Genomic DNA, 23,517 nt, shown 5'->3' with positions numbered 1-23,517 from the left:
TTCCATTTTGAATAGCTGCCATTAAAGAAGACACTCTGTTTCCTCCCTGAGAGATAATGAATAAACCAAGATAATGCATTGGATATCATACGTGTTAAAGTATCATTTGATCTCCTCTTAAGCATAACTGTAACTGACTGGGTGTTGATAAAGCAAGGACTTGCTGGGCCTCCTTTCTCTACATATTGTTGACTGCTTCAGAAAGCACATCTCTGTGCGACTGCCCACTGAGCTGACTCTGCAACAGACTCATAATATCAGATTTTTATGTAGCCTTCTGATGCTGCCTGTAAACATACCACCTGTTTATCTTCCCCTCTGCTGTCCTTTATCATCGGAAAGACCCAACGGTTTGGGAGCTAGAGAGGGGAAGCTGCTTTGTTTGCTCACACAAATGAACCCGCAGGATGTACACAGTGATTTAAACTTCGGAGTTATAAATGATACAGTTTGGCTTGTTGCTCTCAGTTTTGAGTTTGCCAAAATGTGAACTTTTACCTTCAAGTATTTCACATATATTTTATCTCTGTCCGTTGTTATGACAGTTTTCTTTTTTATTCTTCAGTTTAGCACGTCCTCACCAGTTTGTTGAAAGCCTGGTTGTTTCAAACCTGGGCGCTGGCCCTGTCTGAAGATATTTCAAATTTAATTTCCTGGATTTACAGCCAACTCCAGGGAGCCTATTTGGATTTCCAGGTTGGGCTCTGAACAGCGTTGGGGTTTTGTTTAGTTTGGGCAGTCGGAGGAAGGCATCACCTTTCTCACCTGTAATAGTCATCTCAATATAGTTTGGGGTAAGAAGTCAAGAGGCTATCTGTGATTGATTGCATGTGGGTGGATGCTGGTATCTGGTAAATGTTTTAATGAAGTAACTGTGCAAGAGGCACCTGACATTACCTACTGATGCACAAATTAATATTCATTTCACTGTCTAGCGACTAATGGTTCCAAAACTTTTTCTGTTGAATTTAACTGGACACAGATTTGTGTTAATAGCTCAAGAATGAGTTTTGTCCAAGACAGCTATTATATTTTCAGCCTTCTAGCTGAGTAAACAAGTTGATTACAGGTTTCTTTACTATGACACTCAACATTAGCTGTACATACTGAGCTGCTCTACACTAAATTAGCTCTGTATTTTCTGCACTACTTATGATGCTTTTTTTTTTTTAGTCCTCTTTTTTTCTCTTTTGCCTTTTGTTTTTTATTGCTTCTCTTCATTTTGATAGACCTGCTCTCATCAGGTTTGTTTATGTAGGACGCAACGAGGAAGAGAGGAAGAACCCCTCCCAAGGGAATTCTCCGCCGGCCGACTGCTGTCATTGCAAATTCTCCTTTGAATCGCAAATTGTTGCCATTTAAAGTTGGTCAGCCGTCGGGGTCCCCCTTCTGGCTGGGGGACCCGACCATTTGCCTGGTATGCCAGTGGTAAGCGGCGCCTCTGAATATGCTAGCAGTGTTCAAGCATTCATTTTTTCATTCATTCATACCGCGTCGCCCCTTAGCTCTACTCCCCCACCTTAGGAACCACTGGTGTAGACCGTACATAGCTCTAGTCCATCCACTTATGGCTTTTCTTTCTTTATCGTTTCCTTTCTTTTTTCATTTAATTAGTTATATTTTGTTTGATTTTAAATATTCCCTCTTGTTGCTCCACCTTGGATCTCTTACTATATCATACACCTGAAGATTGTGCTGTGTGAGTGAGAAAAAAGACACAAAAGGTCAGTTTTCTATTCTTTTACCAGCTGAGATCAGGTCAGCTGTCACCCAGGGCCTTGTTATAGGAATGTTTATTATGCAAGCCACACTGTGCATGACCTGGTTCCTGTAGAATTAGCATTAACGTCAGTAATACGCCAGCGAATAAAGGTTTAACACTGACCCTTTAGCCATCTGTAATAGTGTAGAGCTAATTAGCTTACCACTGATATATCGGTCCGTCTCTCCCTCACTGTCAGTCAGTGTCTGTCTGTCATTCTGTCTGTCTCACACCTGCACACACAATCACATCGATGACTTCTGCAGCCATTAGCCATGCTATTGGGCCCCTTTTAAAGGCTTGGTCATTAATTGTCAAGTTGAACAGTAATGAGGAAGATAATGGTCCTCTTCTCTGCAGTTTATTAACTGCAGCACAGTTATGTTCCCACCGAAAGCAACACAATCTGGAGTTGTGAGCCCCCCCCACCGACCTTTTAGTTTTTTTTCCAATGCATTTTTTTTTTTTATAGCTCATCTGACATACAATACAGACCAAACGTTTGGACACACCTGCTCATTCAAACAAATGGGGAAGTGTGTCCAAACTTTTGGTCTGTACTGTATATACTGTATTTTCAACCATTTGATAATTATTATTTCAGATGAGCTAAACGTGTTTCTTTTGTTTTGCTTTCTGTTTAGAGCAGCTGATCAGACCAAAACATTATAATCAAGTTAAACTATCCCATTCACACTTCTCTTCATCAGCTAATTAAGTAAAATGATTCGTTTTGAATGTGTTTGCATGGTTAAAAATCCTACATAACCCCAACTGAAGACCAAATGGCCAATCTACGGTCTCTGCTTCTCTTTTTTTTTTCTCGTTTTTTGGTTGGGAGTGGCGAATTTGAAGAATCATACATTGAAGAGGTTTTTTTCTTTTATCTATCTATCTATTTATTTATTGCATATTATTGCAGTCCTTTTCTGAAGTCAGATTGGATCGCTTGTTAGGAAAACAACTGGTTACCACATGCTGTAATCCGACACTTGAATTTCTGTAGGTTGTTCAGTTTTTCTGAGAGATTCTTAACCTCCCACAAGATACTGCTGCTTTGTCAGACATACAAGGGTACATTGCCACAGAAAAGTCATATGTGTCTCACGTTTTAGACTCTCTAGAGAAGACTTTGTTAGAGGATGACTTCTATATAAAATGTATGGCAGCTTCTTGGTTCTCCCTGTGCTCTTTACTGGAGTCGTACCTGCTTCTCTTGACAGCATATATCTGTCCCTGTCACCGCTGCCGCCTTCAGCAATTCCACTTGAGTTAAGCCCAGAGTACGAGCTCAGCAAAGGGCTCTAACATGTAACAATCTTTTAATTTCCATGCCCGCGGCATTGTCACCTAACTGCATAACGGAACACCCTGGATTCTCTTGTGTATGCTGATTTATGTGCACTTGGAGTGTATGTCGGGTGTCAGCTGTCCTCAAGAACACTTCTCCTGCTCTAATCATGAAGCCCTAACAGGCAGAGGCTGCATGCCCAGAAGGCATGAGGGCAGAGGAGGCCCTTATCCTCAGGCGAGCCCTGAATCTTTCTGGCCTACTGTGACACTGACAGAGCGGAGACAATGGAAAATGATTCACTATTTAATGACGGTGGATAAAGAAAGTTCTACCTTGAGTCTAATGTCTTGAAGCCGTTCAAATCGTGTGTGTGTGTGTGTGTGTGTGTGTGTGTGTGTGTGTGTGTGTGTGTGTGTGTGTGTGTGTGTGTGTGTGTGTGTGTGTGTGTGTGTGTGTGTGTGTGTGTGTGTGTGTGTGTGTGTGTGTGTGTGTGTGTGTGTGTGTGTGTGTGTGTGTGTGTGTGTGTGTGTGTGTGTGTGTGTGTGTGTGTGTCCCAAGCCTGTGTACATATAAAGTTTGGACAAGGAAGACAAACTGATAGCTAACAGTGTAAATAAATGCATTGAAGCAGAGCATCTTAAAACAAAACTTGGCTGGATTCAAAAAAGGCAACCTGACACATTGTGTATTGACCAAGAGATAAAGCTTTGGAGTTGTTGCAATGGCTAAACAAACAAACCAACAAACATATGCTGACGTGCCAATCCATCGTGAGCCGCTTGCCCACCCCTGACAAATGATTCCCCCCACACACACATTCATGTAAACCAATTGGGACTTTATCATATTTGCTTTCTTGCTGAACATTCACCCAACATGATCAATCCCATCTCAAAGGAGGTTCTGCAGACTGCTGCTTCCCTTATGCGGGGCTTTGAGGGTGTTTGTTGCAGGTCCTGTAAGTCTCTCAGCTGTTGCCAGCTCCTGTTCCATACTTTTACTATTGTGTCAATACGAAGAAGAGGTGAGATTACTTCCATAGACTGTTAAACAGAACAATCCAATAGGGGCCAGAGCTGTAACGCCGGGCATCGACGGGCGCGCCACCACAAGGAGCCTGTCATTCTGGTCCAGCTCCATGGCCAAATGAGGCTCTTTTCGCTCCCATTTTTCATCATTAGCGCGAGACATGAAACTGAACTCTAAGTACAGTCAGGGGTTAGTCACAGTCAATTTTTGGTCCTTCTCAATAGACTTTGCTGAGCAGTTGCCAAGGAAACAGTGAAGGAAGGGTTAAGCGGTGCAAAATTGTAAAGACAAAAGTGTTTTTCGGGGGCCTTCAGTTCTTTGTGAGTGACAGATCAACGATCTACAAGCCACCCGCTCTGACAGACAACTCACAGCCTTCTGCTGATTCTATGAAAATAACGCACTTACTTCATACACACACATACATACACATTACGCTATGCCATGTGTATTCTTATTTTTTTGCTGTCATTTAAGATTGTGCTTACTTGTACAATATTCCCTGTATGACTGACTTTTTGAAATGATCCTGCTCAGAGATGGAAGTAAAGACCGTCCCAATTTTGAGAGTTTGCTTCAGTGTAATGCATGTAGAATAATGTGATCAGCGTCTTCCATGTTTACACATTCATCCTAAAATTAAATTATATAAATCTATTTGGCAAATTATGAAGTCCAACTCGATTGCATGTATTCCTAGAAAAATTGTTTTCACTTGCAAGTAATTCACGTCTAGTGTGCTTCTGTTTGCCTTGGTTTGATTAAAATGAGCTACACTCCTTCAGTACGTACAAATATTTGTTTGGTGTACTACCGAAGCCAGTTTGAAATCTTCAGTGACTTCAATAGAACTTCTTAAACTGAATTTATATGCACCGAGCTTGGCCTGTTGATGTTTATGTGAAATAATGCACATTTACTAAGCACTGTAAATGGTACATTGTGTTGTCAATCCTGTTGTTAGTCTGCAAAGTTTCAAAATATGGACCATCAAATAGTGTATACAATGAAAAGTAATTATTTCTTTTTCATATCTCTTAAAGCAAAAGTAGTTAACGGTTTTGTTACTTTTGAGTTACTTTTTTCTATACTTTTTAGGTAGAGTAATTCTGTAATCTTATTAATTACTATCATACATACCTTTAGTCAAGGTTCCCTGAAGGTTCCAGATAACAATATTGCTTTAATAACGGCAATATTTTAAAATACCACTGTTGACCACATGGAGGCAGCATATTTGTCAAGCCCCTGGTGTTTAACTCCATGACGTGCACCTCTAGTGGGTGAAAGTGGTATTGAAGACATTCCAGACCCTCACACCTCATTAGCACAGAATTGTCATTAATGCACTGGTCAGAAGTGGTATTGCTATATAGAGCGGCTTGAACGTCAACAAAGTACAAACTTATTCAGATAAACTAACTGAATTTCTGTACGGTAAAGAGTTTTAACCTTTTCATGTATTTAATGTGTGGACAACAGGGGCAGTTTATTTTTTTTGAAATACTGTAGGTTTTTTTTTTATTAGCTGTAGTTTCCCGTCTTATGTATCAAAACGTCAACGTCTTCAAACGTCTGTTCCAGATTTGATCAGTTGCCAAGTGTAAACACATACTTGTATGTGTTTGAGTTATGTGGTTTAAAATCAGTGAATCTGAAGGTCACATAGAAAATTGATGGTTTGCTGCAGAGACAATTTTCATCTTAACATTTCAAGTAATGCATTTTCCTCTGGTTTCTTAGAGAAAGGGTAATTTGAAAAGAGAGTTGTAAAATGTTTATTTTGGAACTTAGTCGTAAAGTTAATCCTCTTCATGTCACATATTGAACTTTTCTTTTTTGCTTTCTGTAGTACTTCTTTTATAGCAGTCATCACAACAAAACTAGCTTTCGCTCTTGGAGCTATAAAGTGATGCGTTACTCTGATGTTGAGTGAGTCATTCACTTATGTGCAGCAGCCCTGAATTTTGCTGGAAGTTTCCCAGAGGTAATACATGTGGGCATTTAAATATCTGTGTCTGTCAGACCTAACTTTGCTAGGAACATAGTATTAAATGTGCAAATAACCAAGTAAGCAGGGAGTTTTTGGAAAAAAAAAACACAAAGAAAACACAGCAGGCAAGTCTCTGTGGTAATCAGAGTTGCTGCTTCATACTTCTCTCTGCTTAACTTGGGTGATGCTTCCTAAAAGTTACTCTATACTTAGGATATATTTAAATATCAATACCATCAGAAAAACACTGGTCCTAATGGATGGGTAGAGACCTTCCTCATCCACCTGCAGGCTGTAGATGGATAACGAGGGCCGCTGCAACTTTCAAAGCATACTTCTGCACCAGCCTTCCCTCCTCTGGAGTATTTCCAGGTGTGAGAATGCATCTCATACAGGAAGTCTTTGACTTTTTAGGGCATGTGTGAGCAAGAATCTGCAAACACAGTCCAGACTCGCTTTTCAAGACATTGTCCGGTGCTCATGTGTGCATACGGCTTTTATTAAGCACTTTCACAATGTGGTATAATGATAGCAGTATTTTGCATCAAAAAGTGTTAAATATGCCCCACTTTGTGCTTTCTTTCTTTCTTTCTTTCTTTCTTTCTCTCTTTTTTTTTTTAAATTTGTTCCTGATATCTATCTGACGTGCAACAAAGAGCTATTGATGTCTTCCTTGGGAGAGGAGCACACTGAGATCGACAACTCAAGGGAACTGTTGGAGGCTTTGACAGTCCAATATAATGACACTGCATTTAAAGGAGCAAAGCATGTGTTTTAGGGTTCCTTCACCTTAGCTTCTGATTTCCATCTGACATGCAGGAAAGCACTATTGATCTTGAGGGAGACGGGGTGAGAACAAAACCTCTTCCTTGTCCCATGAAAACTGATATTTCGGAGAGTCCCCAGGAGCCCCACACGCTTCAGTGCCTGACCATGCATATGCACAATCACACGTTCACACCCACGCCACCGCACCAGACATGTGAAACTCAGGAGGGAGCTAAGGGCTTAAGTCACTGAATAAATGACAGGTAATTTTCAGTTAAGAGGGGAGCGTACAGGCGATCAATCAGTTTGGGTGAACACCCATGCAGATTTCAGTCTTCCCTGGCATCATCAAGGCTGATGACATCGATAGACCGAGACGAGATTGCTTGACAAGTGTGTGATGGAGAGAGGCGTGTACTGTGCATATGCAGGGATGGCAGATTAATTGATTTTCATTTGGAGGAAAAAAAAAAAAAACAACTGTCATTGTCCAGCCTATGGAATCATCACCGCTAAATAGGTTGTAGTTACTTTTGTGAGACATTTTGAAAGGATAGGACACATTTTTCACAGATATGGAGTGTATCTGAGATAGTCACGACTGGAGAAAAGTGCTTCTATTGATTCTGGGAGCTAAATTTTTCAAACATTGTCAGTTTGCAGAGGGAGCTTTGATTTTTATTTATTTATTTATTTTTTTGAAATAAATGTTACTGGAGATATTTGAAATCTGACTTGAAAATAACTGAGTTTGTACTGCTCTGTCAGACGGGGAGTCATTACAATTTTCAGTACATGCAAGTCATGATTGAGCCATATTTATTTACAATGATAATGTTGATTTGTGTATAAATTGTTTACAATGACAAAGATTACATTCAAAACCATCATATTAGGGAAGCTACTGCTTTACTTTAAAAACACAAATGAATTCTTTATAATTTACAAAAATTACTTGAAATCATTTGTGCATCCAGCAGGAAGTTAAATGATACGCAGTGAGATGAAGCCACCGAAACAAACCGTTTATTGATGATCAATGTAGCTCATAGTGAATAAATATTCCAAAAATTGCACGACTTGCAAAACAAAGGTGAAGAAAGAAAAGCTGAAACATTAAAGTCTGAATTGTTAAGAAAAGGACTCATTTTTCTAAGATGCTGCGTGGCTGCGGTGTTGGTTATTTACACAGTAACCTGAAATGGAAAACCTCAGATGCTTTTTGATTATGCAAACAAAATGCTTGCGGCCCACCGTGTGGCGTCGTGGGTAGTCAAGCGGTCAGGGAGTGGTTATGTCATTGCTGACAGTTGATGCCCAGCAGCAGGTCGTGGTAACACGGCACACATGAACACCCCTGCTGGTGGTTAAAGGTCTGCTTTGTGTGAGGACTTGACAACACAAACACACCCACACGCTCTGCTGCTTTTCTTTCTGTTGTGACCTGTTTTGATTTCCACGCTAGGACTCCTCGGCAGGGGATGACTTTGTGTCATGGAGCCACCTGTCCTGGCCTCGGTGCAAATGTAAAAACACATTATTTCTGTTTTCTTGCCCAAGATTTTGACTGTTTACCTGAGGGATTTTTATCAAGTCATCCTTGTCTTGATTTCAATCTATGGCAGCTAAATAATCTGGTGCTGGTAACTGAAGTATATGCTATTCAGGCTAAAGGTAAGACTGTTTAACCTTTATTTGAATGGAATCTCCTTCCTCAGGATTTCTTGCAACTGGCAACAAAGTGTCTTCCAAAGCAAAGCTTGTAGACGGGGATGAAGATAGATTGTTGATGGAATGTGTTTCAGTGTATTCAGTAATCATTATTAATCTGCGTGTCGGCAGATCCTCTCTCAGCTCGGCCCCGTGTTCATAAAGCTCGGCTAATTAGGCTGATTGATTAGACGGGGTGATTCGGAGCTCTCATCGCAGCCCCTGAGCCCGTCAGGCCCCTAATAAGATCAGATCGCTCTCATATTTGCGTATTCCCTCTCACGCCCACGCTCGCCCACCCATATGCACGGCTTGTTTGGCCCGTCATTACACCTCTCCATCTTTCTCATCCGTCTCACTGTCTGTCTGTCGCACACATATTCTGTCAGGACATGCTGGCATGAAAGAGGCAGCCAAGCTTGCCAAAACAATACACTGAAGACCAGAGGCGACATTATGTTAACATGAAAAGTCTGCAAATCTCTCATTCCCCTTCATCCCCTTTTCTCTCTCCTCTTCCTCCGTCCCTGTTTCTTTCCTGTGGCTCTCACTGTGATCCATCCCGTATTCCCGCCTCATCATGCCTCATAAATATGACTGCTCCCTCTATTTAGCCAAAGAAAACATCCCAGTGGATAGCTGGAGACGGAGGAACCCCACATCTGTGTAGACTCGACAGTACATTTGGCCCTATGTGTCTGTCTGTTGGTCTCTGTAATTGCTTTCATATCTGTATGTGAAAAATAATGCGCACATATTTATTTGCAGATGGAAATGTGGAATACTCCTTGCCCTGTGGCAAATAAATATACATTGCACAGCTTCAAGCGAGCCACCCTGCGCACAGTAAAGAGACTCTCCTGCGCTGTTGTAAACCGTGTTGCTTTTGTTTCCAGGCGTTGGTTATTACACAGGATAATAAGTATTGATTTTTTTATTTTTTTATTTTTTTGCCAGATCACCAGTCATATGCATCAATACAATCCATCTGAGCTCTTTAAAAACAGACACCGTTTGTTTTTGAGGTTTATGAGTGTACATTTCAAGGGTGTGATGAACCCAGCGAAGTATCATCCCTCTGAGAGTCTTTGTGGAGAAAATGATTAACTTGGAATGAGCAAAACTCTGATGAAAACAATTCTGCTTTAATTTGCACCTTGCAGGCCTGCAGTTGGTATCCTTGTTTATGGGTAATATTGGAAAGCTGTAAAACTGCACTGCGCTTCAATAACAGAACGCTTCCAGGAAGACATCCTCACATTCTGTGGCTTTGTTGTGGTATTCTGTGCTGAGTTTCAGCAGCTTTAGCTCTGGAAAATATTTTGTAGCACATGTTACTACTTTGGATGAAGCCACACACAAACTGAACTTTATGAATTTATATTATGAAAAAACCTTTGTGAATTATTGGGCCTCTGCATAAAATATCAAGCTTTTCTGTCATAAATCTGAAAACGCAACACGTTTTTAGCTGCTTTGGAAACTCATGACTTAAACCTCAAATCCCCTGCTTAGGCCAATAAAAAAAAAAAAAAGCCAAACTGATGAGCTTCTAAGTTCATGGGTATGTTTCTCAAACTGATCCCAGTCTCAGTGATAGCAACACGCCCCCTCGATTTCAGCTCATTGCCTTGTTTCAGCAATGCAAGAAACACACGTCGTACAAGCGCAATGACAAGTGCAAATGTTCGGGTCCTTGGTAGACGACTGCGTGGGCGTTTCTGAGCACATCTGTTACTCTGGTTAATGTGCTCAACTGGTTTCGGGTCCTCCTGCATATTGGAAGAGTTGCAGTGGAATATAAATTGGGGGGAGTGGCGATCCATAAATTCACATGTAGATGGTCATATCACAGAGCTAATCATTTTGATAAGGCCGCGCCCCTTGCAGCAATACAGGGGAATTGCCAGGAAATTAGGTTTTTATTACAAAGTGGCGCATCTGTAACTACAGGCAACTGTTGTGTGTATGTTTTCTTTTTAAACTTGTATTATTGTGGTAGAAATAAATTATATACTCAATAATGATTGAAAAATGATGAATCCATTAACAGGACAAGCAGCTTGACAACGTTTTTGATACTTTTGTTGGCGCTTCAAGACACCTGTCATGAAGTGGCTCAATGTTCTTGTTTCTGGAGCATCATTGTGATATTAGTATTTCAGTTGTTTCCGCTGTACCATGAGTGATCGTGCGTGCAGATGCATCACTTCCTCCTTTTTTTTTTTGTTGCCTAGAGGTGTGTACTGGAGACGCGTGCTTCAAAATACCAACTTATGGCCACATATGTGATTATTTCAGCTTTGCTATTTAGTTGTAATGCTTAAAAATAAACAGCACCTTTAACAAGATAACTCTATCGAACAGAAGTATACTTCTACTCTCAGCCTCTTAAACCACTCTCTGGTCACTTCCTGCCTGGACTATTGCAAATCCCTTCTCTTTGGTCTCCTCCATAAACTCCAACTGGTCCAGAACGCTGCTGCCCGGATCACCAGAACACCGTCCATCAGTCACATCACCCCCATTCCAAACCAACTCCACTAGCTTCACATCAAACACCCTATCAACTGCAAAATCCTCCTTGACGTTTAAGGCCATCCATAACCTCGCTCCCCCACACCTCTCTGCCCTCCTATGCATCAATATCCCCACCCGGTCTCTCAAATCTTCCTCCTCCATCAGCCTGACTGTCCCCTCAGCATGTCTGTCCACCATGGGGTCTAGAGCCTTTAGCCGCTCCGGCCCTCCTCTCTGGAACTCCTGGCCCCCTGACTTCAGGAATATTGGTTCTGTTTCATTTTTTAATGGCATCTAATACATATTTTAAACAGGCCTTGAATGTCTTAAAAACAAGCTTTTGATTGTTTTTGCTAAATAAATTAGAAATTCAGCCTCTGAGCCATGTCTTTATCATCCCAGTTTCTAACCTCATTATCTATGCGGGATTCTGAGTGGGCGGGGCTATGATAATGAGGCTCTGTGCTGATTGGCTGCCTGAATGACGCGATACACCGCTACAAAAAAATGGCGGAAGCTCCGGCCGGCGGAGTTAGTTGTGGCTGTGGTTTCACGCATCAGAGGACAACCGTATGTAAATCGCGCCCGTCGTTCCATAACGACGGGAGCAGAATCTGAACGGCTCGTAGATCCACATCAGACTGGACGGCTCATCCGGGCGGCTGTACAGACACTGCAGAGTTTGGTTGCTTTCCTCCTTCTCTGAGTTGGCAGGCTGAGGGGAGACCACTTTATATATGTTAAAGCAAGAGAAAAGGTGTTTTTCATAATAGGTCCCCCTTTAAGACTGATCTCAAAACGTACTTATTTAGACATGCATTAGACTGTCTTTTATGTTCTGCTGCAAACTTTGCTGTTTTCAGTTGTTTTAAATTGTGTTTTTATATTTTGATTGTTGTACGGCAAACAAATAAAATGTATTATTATTATGAAAGTAGGAAATGGGCGGGGCCACCATCAGCTTTGTGGTTTTTAATACAGTTTAATGCTCTTCCCAACAAAGTTTTCACATGGACCAGATGAGGGGAATTACTCAGAGAATATATATTGGTACACATATATTGAACGGACATCTTGAATCAGAATTAGTGGCTAGGTATAGAAACCAATCAAATCTACTACTAATGACAGTGTGCGTCTGTTCTAACTAGAAATGTTGTTTAAGCTGTTTGAGTATTTTCCAAACAGGGGAAAGCCTGTGGTTGGTTAAGCAGCCACACATCTACTTCTGTCACACACGGACACGTGATCTTTTTCCATGATGGCGCTCTATACAGTATGTGGTCAAGATTATGCCATTAGGTGTTTAAAAAAAAAAAAATCCATTTGGTTTCGCTTTGTTCAGCAGCTTTGCTTTGCACTTCTTTCTCACTGTTCAGAGTTGCAACATTTCATTTCTGATTTGTTATTTTTCTCATAAAATTTCCTTTTTGCATTTTCCTTTTCACTAACATAAAGTTAACAGATGTTTAACTTTGACTATGCATGGTGTACTTGATATAAATTACCATTAAATGAAAGTCAGCTCTGTATATGATTACTTAGTTTGTTAAAAGGAAGTTATGAGAGAGTCTTAGATTGAGGAGAAACGTGGCTGTGTTGAAACCCAATTGATTAGAGCCTTTTTCACTCTCACCTGAGTTGGAGGGGATTGAGGGGTATTGTTCTCACTTCTGATAATCATCATTATATCATCCTTGACTACTAAAAATGAATCGAACTGGAATAGAGTTAATTCAGGCGGCATCAGTACAGGAAATGCAATTAATGCAGATGAAGCCTTTGTTTTCATGTTGTATAACGTCAATGAAGATCGACCAGCTTTTAAAGATACATTGAAGACACTTTTGAAGATACATGTCCTGCTTCTACATTTGATGGAGTCAAACTAGCTGTATGATAAGACAGTATTGACAAGTTTAAATGGCTTTAATGGAAAAGTGGCCCCTGGGTGCTGTTCTAGCTTTCTGAACAAACACACCAGCAGATAAACCCCCACCAAAAACCACAGACTCATGTACAGCTCTCACTCTTTTTGCTTGTACAGCCTCTCAACGGTTACCTTCCAGCTCCTTAAAGCACACACAGGTTTTCTTTATGGCTGCTGCATTTCCACCATTCAAGCTCTCTGCTTCTTTTTTCTTTTCTTTTTTCTTTTCTGATTTCCTTGCCTCTTTCACCCAGAGACCATTAAACTAGATCCCTTCTAAAAGGCTTTAAGACCTTTCTTGGCCAGCCACTTCTCCAAAGCCCTGCCATGACTCTTTTCATGTTTTTAAATCGAAATCCATGAAAGGTTGAAGGGGAGGAGGGGGGGCGAAAAGAGAAATTTGGAATGGATTTTTGTGTTTGTGGGTTGGAGACAAATCTTAATTACGAACCCATATGGCTTTTTTCACGTACACGCATACATACACACACACACACACACACACACGTGCACACGCACACATAACCAGCCTTAATCTGATTCCGGACCTGGCCTCCTGGCCTGCTCTGCTCTGGTATAATTTTACTTTTTCTTTGCTCCTCCATCTCTTCTCACCTGCTGAGAGTTACTCGGGATGTTTAGTTCTGCTTTTTTTCTTTATTTCTGTTCTGCTTCCTTGCACAAGTGTGCACCCGCACACTCGACTCTAGCAACACAAACATTAGTCCGTACGATGGTCTGAAGTGGGGTGGGGGGTGTCTGTTGTGATGTTTCTCACAGATTGTTCTGATTTCGATGGTGTTGAGCTTTTTGATTTTGCTGGTAGTCAAGCTGAAAATGTTTTCCTTGATGGTTTTTGGGCAGAGGCCATGTTCAGGGAGCTCTGGCCAGCTCGTTCTACCTGCCAGCTGCTCAGTTCAGGCTGGTCTCACAAGATATTTTTTTTTTTCTTCATTCCCCTCTTTTTTTTTTAATATTCAGTTCAGTTTCAGACTGAAAAATGCAACTCTGTTTTACTCTCACATCTCCACCTGGCCCTACAGATCAGGTTCCATATTCATCAGTGTCTCCAAGCGGGAGCGCTGACACACCTTCGATTAATCTTTTCTGACTGCAGTGAGTGGTGATGGCCCAAACCTGAGGTGCAGCCACTTATTGATGGCTCTTAAAACCTATACTCCACAGAAATCTAACAAGTTCAGTGCACTACGACTTGTACACACAACTGCTCTGTCCAGGGTGAAATGTTATTCATTTTTCACAACGGGCTAAAATATTTTGGAGAAGAAAAAAAAAAAAAGAAGAAAAATGTCATTTGGAAATTGTTTTTTTTTCTTTTCTTCTTCCTCAAGTTGTTTTGTTTCTTATTGTGGAAAGCATCAATACAAGAATGTCTTGACAGTGTCATGTTGAACAGAATTGATATCAATTGTGTTCCTCATCTTAGCCTTTGAGGATCCTTCTGTCTACAAATGAAAGGGACACTTAAACAGTGTATCCACCTAAAAGTTCAAGGTATTATTTAGCTTAAGCTAGCAAGTCTTTTTAGAAAGTAATCTGAATGTGCAGGAAAGTTCAATAGGCTCTTAATAGGGATAAAACAGAAAGTAATGCAGAAATTGTTGGGATTATTATTATTATTTTTAGTATTGGTCCATGCCATATAACAATTACTAAATAAAATAGTGGCTCTGAATGAAAAGTCAGCATGTTTCTACAGTTATTCTCATCATTATAAGGGGAAATCCCTCCAATAGCTTTTAAAATACTTTGAGGATAATGTGACCACAGTCGCACAATGGCTGGGAATTGTGTACCAGGCCTTTACAGATTTCCAAGGTATAGTGGGTGGGGGTTTTTCAGTCTATCCTTAAAACATGGTGAAAAGCTGGTAGCTAAACCAATTTTCTAACATCAGTCGACACATTTTGTCCTTGAAGGCCAAATCCCTTTGATTATACTCGAGTTGTCCTGAAAACATATTTCAGCTTGTCATTGAAATCCTTTTACAGTCACATTTTGTGAACAATTTTGCACTTTACAAGCACTTTGACTTCTCACAGATAAGGTGGAGACAAAGCTTTGGCCTTCATAGGAGGTGTTTTACTCAGATAAGCCATATTGTGACTTGGTGAAAGCCAAATGGACATATTGTTCTTTCTTTTTTGTGATTTCTGTCTCTTCTCGCTTTCTCCTGGGGTTTTTCATCTGCCTCTGCTGTGACTCTGTAACCTTTAAGGTAGTTCGGGAGGAGGGAGAGAGGCAGTGAGATGAGAAGAAAGGTAAAGTAACATTACAGTGACGGAGGTGTGCTTAAGTCTGAGGGTTTCTGGTGGAGAAAATAAAAAATATGTCATCTGATGAATTATAGAGATCAGCAGTAGTTTGTTAAATTACAGAAAGGCTGGAAAAATGATTTTGTGATTCTGGCTGTCTGGTCACAGTGAGACACTTGTTGGCACTGCAGACCTTTTACTAAAATTGGGCAAATACTTAAACGGAAATAAAGCAGTACAGTAAAAATGCACAAAAAGTTAGGATTCTTGATTAATGCTTTGGTTGGCTTCTTATCTTGGAGCTTATTGTATTTAACATATTTCAGTATTTACTGTTTTTTCACGAGGATCTAAAAATCATGCAAATCTGTATTTAGTTATCAGATGAAGATTTTTTAAAAGTTTTAATATAATACCCGAGTGCTCATAAAACTTAATTAGGAATGAAACTGTTTTTGTATTAGTTAGTTAGTGTGCATATTGCATTTCGACCTCGTATATTTATTTTAAACAGAGTTTATGAGGAAACAAAAATGTTGATGACTCATTCCTTCAGGTTTCTAAACTCATTATGCACCTCTTATGCAGAGTAATTCATAAACAAATGAGGAAATGCATTTCCAAGTTTGCATGGAAATAAATAAATAGATGAAGGGCAAATACAATAAAAGAACAGAAAAACATAAACATGTAAAGACTAATGGTTAAGCTTCAAATATCAGGCAAATGCAATCATTTATTCTCGGATTTCTATACTCATTTATTTATACATATACAGTATGTTAATAAAAATTAGCTCTAATACTGGAAGTGTGATAGAACTTGTTTTCTGAATGCTGCAACTTTATTTGAAAATTATGTGCTGACAGAACTGCAGTTTGTTTTTCATCTAAATGAGACCTGAAAATGAAGTGAAACTTTTGACATGTCAGACAGTAACAGGTCATGTTTCCATGACCTGTTACCTGTTAGCGGGCTTCGTTGTACGGTCAGCTGGTGGACATTACACACGCCGTTGCTTCATTGTTGTAATCGTAGTTGCTTACTGCTAGCAAAACTTTGGAAAAGACGCCTACAAAACCAGTAGTATTTGCAAAGTGGACAAACATGGACAAGGACATGGTTACCAGTTTAATTTAGAAACAATTTTCAAATTTAAGTGTTAACATTAAGGGCATCGCATGGTCAGACCCCTCAGTACATCACAGACTGCTTGTCTTCGTGCTCATCCAGCCGCTCTCTCCGTTCGTCAGGTCAAAACCTCCTCACTGTCCCTGAAACACGTTTTAAAACTCTGAGGGGCGTGTCCTTTCAGGGTGTACAGTAGCTCCCAGGCTGAGGATTGCCTGGCCCATGTCCCTGCGTGTCGCTGAACCTGTTGTTTTTTGGAGAAATAAATCAATAAAAGATCAATAGAAAAAAATTGAAAGACACTTTTATTGACAGACTTTTGGCTAACTGGATGAACTGATTTTTATTTTAATTAATTTTATTAATTATTGATATTATTATTTTAGTCTTTTTGTATTAATTGTATGTTATTGTTTTTATATTGCTGCACTTTGCGATTTTTATGTGTGAGTGCAATATGAACGTACTTACTCAGAAACAACTTGTGCTCCTGTTGTTAGTTATTTGAATAACTTTTTTCAACAGTTTACATTTATATTGAGGAATTATATCTCCAGTAATATGCAACAACTTTGATATTTCTTCGATCGTTTTTTAAAATACGAATGAAAATCAAGAAAAATATGAGTCAACTGTTTTATAGGTGATTTTTCTTTCTTTTCATTTCAGCAGCGAGCTATTCTTGGAGTTCTGTATTTAACAAATAAATGCCCAGTAGTTTCATTGTCACTTTTTTCTTTTCTTCCTTTCTCTTTTTGATTGTAATTTTCAAAAACACGCCAGGCTGAAGAATATGTTTTTGTGCTTCAGTGACAATTTGAAGTGCGTCTCCTGTGTAATGATATTATTTTGCTTCACTTGCTTTTTGGAAACTTCACAGAGAAATATTGATGATTCTGTCAAACATACATGAAAAGTAAAAAGTACATTTTTGCCCGCTAATTTTCTTTGATCATTGTTTTTCTTTGTTTATCATTTAATACTAGTCCTGGCACTTCTCTCTCTGTCTTTTCGCCCGTGTGTTGTTATTGCGAGGAGTTTTTAATACGCTGAGACAGCGTACTGAAAAGACAATCTCCCTCATTTTGTTGCAGCGTTGGATGTAGTGAATGAGGTCAAGCTACTATCAATGCCTGTATCGATGACTATGCTTGAAGCTGGGGGGAAATGTTCTGCTTCCTTATTGATCTCTGATCCATTATGAGTTGTTAGTAGACAGCAGGATGAATGATGAGGAATGGTTTATCCATCATAAGCTGACGCCCCTGCTGCTTGGCAGGCACTTTTGGCTCCTACTCAGTTGTCCTCTTCCTCCTCCTCCTCTCCCTCTGTGATCCTCCTACACTCATTCCTTTTCTCTGTTGTGGAGTAACACAAAAACACATCGGGATCTGCTGTAAAGACAGAATACACAGTTGCAGACCGCCAGGCTGCTGGTGTTGAAAACACTCCTCACAGAATAATTTTCCAGTTTGCAACAAATAAATTCAGGTTACACACTACAACTGTACTGTACTACAAATAATAAACTAAAATAAGGAATTGTGTATATTTTTTTTTGTGCCATTACAGCTCTCAATTTTTGAATGAATCGTTTGTCCTGTGTACAGTAAATAAAACACAGTTGCTTTTCTAAAATGGATTTGACACAAATGTTAACTCTTCTCTTCTCTTCTCCTCTCCAGGTCACAGATCAGTCGATGCGGGCGGTAGCAGAACATTGTCCTGAGCTGCAGTTTGTTGGCTTCATGGGATGCTCTGTAACTTCTCAGGGAGTCATCCATCTGACCGCGGTGAGTATTGCACTTTCCCACTTTGAATCATGATATCCTTTTAAAGCGGTGCATGAGCACATTTGCGATTTTAAAGTTGCTACCAACTAAAAAAACTCTGAACTGACACAACCCTGTCACGTTATTTGAAGCGGTTTGAACATTTTTTTCACGCACTGGGCTGTTTGGGTTTGAAAGGTACTGCGACATGAGAGACTTATCGATCTTTAAAGACATTCAACTTCAAGTGATTCTGCATTCGTTGTACCTTGGAAGTGGGTTGCACAAGGCCCCAACACCGATTTCAAAGGCAGGATGGAGTAGCTTCACCCTCTAAAACTGTCTGCTGAAAACACAGTTGTAGATTAGAAAGGGATCTTTTGTACTGTATCTTTATTGTATTTTGGACCAAAGAATATCAAAGCGTTTGTCAGCTTCTGAAAGACACACACGAGAAAAAAAAAAGGCAAGTCTCCTTTAATTAGTGTAGTTTAGATGATAATCAGCAGTGACATATCTGATGAACTTTAGTCATGAGTTTGCTACAGTAATTTGAAGATAAATACTTCCCGCAGTCCTAGTTAAGATAACTTTTCATCTTCTTTTTTTGTGTTGGTAATAATTACTTGTTTCAGTAAATGTCAACAAAAGTTCTAGTGTGACCAAGTTTTAGTCTAATCCCGTTACTGCAGGCAGCTCTCCATGTTGCTGCAGGCCACGCAGCGTCCCCAGGGGGCATATTTAACTTTTGGAGAGTAAACTCAGGAGCTCGCTGTGTGTTTTATCTCAGACTTAGTTTTCAAGTTATTTTGTGTTAACTTTTAAATCTCATGAAAGCCTAATGAGATGAATCCTAATAATACGCTGCTGTTCTGACTACACCCTGCTGTTTAGATATTACCATGCTAATGAGGAATGCTCTACGCTTAAAGCCGTTCCGTGCAATGTGCACTAAACACGGACACACATGCTCTCACACTGTGACTGCTCCAACTGAAGTCACCAGGAAACACCTTACCATATTTTTCTTCTTATTTATGTCCTTTCCCTGACGTGACGTCCATATGGAGTGAGCATGCAGCTATGTGTGTGTTTGTATGCTATATCCACAGCTGTGCATCCTTGTGTAAGGCAATTTGATTTGTGTTTGATGTTCTTGGGTGTACACTTGAGTGTTATCGCACCTCTGTGGACCTGCGTGCTCTCATTCCTCTTCAAATGCAATTACAGTTGTGTTAATAGGACTGAGGCACCTGATGCCGGGCTGTATTATTAGATTAAACAGCAGATTAATTTGGGCTCATAGTTTTGCCCCCCTATTATCTCTGCGGCCTCCACTGACCTTGGCTATGGTGTTGTAGACAGTCAGTAATGAATCCAGCCAGTCATAACAGCATTAGCATACACGGAGGTGGACGCAAGCACATGTGCCCACTCACACAGTCTAGCCCACCTCATTATTATTTATGGTTGCATTAATCAAGGTGAAATTTTACGAGTACAGGTGAACAAGTTCATAATTCAGGTAATAGCTGTTTATTGAAAAGTATTTTACTTTCACTAAGGTGCATAGATTTTTTGTGCGGTTTTTAAAAGGCGAGTTACAAAGTTCAACCCGCAAGGATTTACAGTGTTGTGTTCTGCAGAGGACGCTGCTCTCAAACGGCTTCAGACACGGCGTTTGCAGTCCAGGCTGATTTCCATCCAATGACTTTACCATGCAAGACGTTTGCATAATGCCTTTGACAGACCTCAAGGCTTTAACAGCTGTCTTGTGCCGGCATGTACCGGTAAACCTCTTAAATTAAATTCCTAAAATTTTAAATTGAAGCCCTTTTTGAAAAGGACCCATACTCACCATTAAAATAAAATTAACTTCTCTATTGTGACTTTCCATTTAGACTTTTAATTCTATCGCAATGTTTCCTTGATGGAATGGTAGGAAATAACATTCTTGTTATTATATTACTTTAGAAAGCCAGAATATTCATTAAAGATGACAGCTTAGGGTTTTCAAATTCACTCTGAATGAATTTGAATGGTTTGAAAAACATGTTAATTTAATTGAAACCATTTTTACAAGACGCCAAAACAAACGAAAACGTAACGGTGACAGTTCAATTCACTTTTATTTTAATTCACTTTGTCTGCAAGCACCAGTGAATGAAAGTCAAATAGTCTTACACAGAAAGCAAATAAGTACGATACAATCCAATTATGTTGAAGTATGTCTAATTCAGTCCAATAATATTCCAGTAAGGTCCAATTCATTGTAATTCATTTAAGCCGGGCCATTACAGCTGAATCCAGAATTCATATTTCACATAATGCCAGTTTTGAAATGGAAAACCCAACTAAGGAACCCAACAGATCTCTGCAACTAGACTTCGAGACTGATCACTTTTTTTTGGTCTCGGTCTTGGTCTCAGTCTTGAGCTGAACTAGTCTTGGTCTTGGCTTGGTCTGTCTTGGTCTTGTCTTGGTCTTGGTAGTGTCTTTGGGCCAGTCCCAATACACCCCCTAGCCCTACTTTTCAGCCCTACCCCTAAATTTTGCACATTCCCGTGAGGGTAGTGGTGTCCCAATTCCTCTTTGCATGTAGGGCTAGTGGGCATATCGAGGGGTAGGGTGTATGAATCTGGCCCTTCACAGCAAGGGATTTCAGATGCTGACTTCGCGACCGAGGGCTAGAGAAAATTTTCCAGAAAGCTTTACGTCATCATTTGCAGACTGAATCAAACAAAAAACATGGCGGACATTTCTCATTTTTAGTGAATAAAATCAATATTTTGAGTTAGTTTCTGCATAAAAATGTGTTTTGATTACATTTCTAGCGAGAAATATATATTTTACTTTCATAATATTCACTCAGTGAATGTACATAATCACTCGCTTGCTCGTTGTTGCGTTGTTTTTTCAGATCTCGCCAGAATAAAGGCTGGTTTATGGTTCCGCGTTACACCAAGGCGTACCCTACGCCGTAGGCTGTGCGTCGAAAAAACTTTGCAACTTCTGGAGGGCCAGAGAAAATTTCACTTTATATTCACTTTATATTATTATCACTTTATAATATATTATATTATATTTTTTATTGCTTCACTTTATATTCAGACAAACTAATGTGGCAGCTACAACTGTTAAGCTTGAGTTATGGTTCTGCGTGAAAACGACGCCGTGCCTACGGCGTGTGGTACGCGTCGACGCAGACCACACGCCGTCACTGACGCCGTCACTGACGCCGTCACTGACGTGCACCTCCCGAAAATTGTAACTACGCGTCGAGGCGACGCAGACCACACGCAGACGGAGAGGGCTGTGATTGGTTCACTTGGAAGCAACGCATTTCCGGTTTCCGGTTTGAAGCAGTCGTGAACTTTCAGGGCTCTTTTCTTCGTTTATGTGTGATTTTTTTTTTTTTTTTTTTTTTTTTTTTTTTTTTTTTTTTGTTTTGTTTTTTTGCACAATAGTTGTCCTTATCTCTTTGATTCACTGTGACCGGAAAAGTCGGATAAACCATTCAGAAAAAGATCGCTAGCGGTCACGGGGGTACTGCACCGCGACGAAATGGAGTGACGGAGAGAACCTTAATTCAGCCTTTAGATTTCATCTATTAAACCAACATTAATCTTCCTAAATGATTTATTTCAGCCAGCGGTAATTCTCCACAGAGCTGCAGGTCAGTTCGTTGGATCACTTTCTCCCCGGGACGACGGCGCAGGTTGACCCGGCGATCATGTCTGTACTCCAGCTGTGAGCTGCTGCTGCTCCCGAGCTGACGGCTCTTCTCATCCCCGAAAACATCGGAGCAAATTTCTTAACAGGCGCTATTTGGATAAACTGAGCCCAGGTTGGGGATCTTAACCATTACTTTTACGCCTGAAAAAATATTAAAACTTAATAAAGTGGCATATTAACAGCGCTACAGCGGAAATTAAAACAGCTTCTAGCTCTCGGATATGGTGTGACGTATGTGCAAACGTAACTACGCAGTCGCTTACGTACCCGAACGTAAACCACGCAGTGACGTAGCAAGTGGTGTCCCAATCCCTAGGGAAGATTACAAAGCCCTACCCCTTGTGGCTTCATTTTGAGGGTGAAGTGGTAGTGGGTGAGGGCTAGTGGTAGTGAGTAGGGTGAACATTGGGATTGGCCCTTTGTCTCGGTTTAGGTGGTCTTGACTACAAGTCTAGGTGCAACCCAGCCTGAGCAAGCACGAGGCGACAGTTGAGAAAAATAATAAATTAACAGGACGAGAGACAGAAGAGAGAAACAAAAACACAAACGGAAATAATTAAATGTTTCTGTTTTTGCATAAAAAACATGTTCAGGCATTTGACCCTGACAGGGTGAGAGGACTGAGTGGTGCAGCACAAAGTTTCCTGGATGAAATCTCAGCTGGGGTCTTTCTGTCGGGAGTTTGCATGTTCCTTAAGCAGGTTTTCTTGGAGCAGTCTGGCTTCCTCCCACAGTCCAAACACACCCAAATTAGATTAAGTAGTGGTTCTAATTTGAGCATGAATGGCTGCTTGTCTCACTCACTTCTGCTTGGCCCTGGGTGTCGCACCGTCTCCCTCTATGTTAGCTGACATGGGGTCCAGCCCCTCTTCAGCTCTGAGGAGCATGAAGTGGGAGTCCTAGATGAATGGATGAATGATTTCATCCATTTTTCAATTCTATTCTGTACGGCTTTTGGCCTGAAATGTAATAGTTGTAATTATCTTCCAGCGATGTGGCATCTTTGAGCTTACTTCAAAATCTATTGACGTCTGTTCTTGTTTTTCAAAGATGTAATTATATTTGCATTAAGACTTTAAAGATGTTTGCATTATTCATATCAAATACTGAAATGGCTGAGAAAGCAATGGCAGCCACCTGGAAAAAAAAATAAAAATCTCTCTTCCAGGTAGTTGTAATTCAGACATGCAAGGTCTGGATGTACCGGTTTGATTCAATAATCTCTGCCTTTGTTTCTTTGATTCTCATCATCATTTTGTGTGATCCGTCTCTGTCTGTCTGTCTCCGATTACCTCTCTGTCTCCCCGCCTCCTTCTCTCACCATCTCTCTATAATCTCTCACAGTAATTATCTCGTTTAGCAGTTGATTCCTCCTCTCATTGATTCCCTCACGGTCCCATCCAGTGTCGATTAAAAATCATATTCTTGCTTTTAGAATCGTTGCATTTCTGATGACTCCATGGACCCACATGTGATTCCAGGACTGCGGTGCTCCTCTCTCATTCGATTATTGCACTCTCCCTCCCACCTCTTTTCTTGTCTGATAATCTCCCAACCCACCCACTTTCTGCTCGCATATGAAGAGGAAAAAAAAAGA

At 40.4% G+C, this 23,517-nt stretch overlaps 1 protein-coding gene across 1 annotated transcript in view; it reads left to right on the top strand.

The window, feature by feature from the left end:
* Positions 1-23,517, top strand: part of fbxl17 (F-box and leucine-rich repeat protein 17) — a 246,110-nt gene that overhangs the window by 62,778 nt on the left and 159,815 nt on the right. The window contains exon 7 of the mRNA XM_061730041.1: positions 18,099-18,206. Coding sequence (XP_061586025.1) covers positions 18,099-18,206 — 108 coding nt within the window. The remainder of the gene's footprint in view (positions 1-18,098; positions 18,207-23,517) is intronic.

This window comes from Cololabis saira, chromosome 9 (genome assembly GCF_033807715.1).
Source record: "Cololabis saira isolate AMF1-May2022 chromosome 9, fColSai1.1, whole genome shotgun sequence".
NCBI lineage: Eukaryota > Metazoa > Chordata > Actinopteri > Beloniformes > Belonidae > Cololabis > Cololabis saira.
This window is presented reverse-complemented; position numbering and strand designations above follow the sequence as displayed.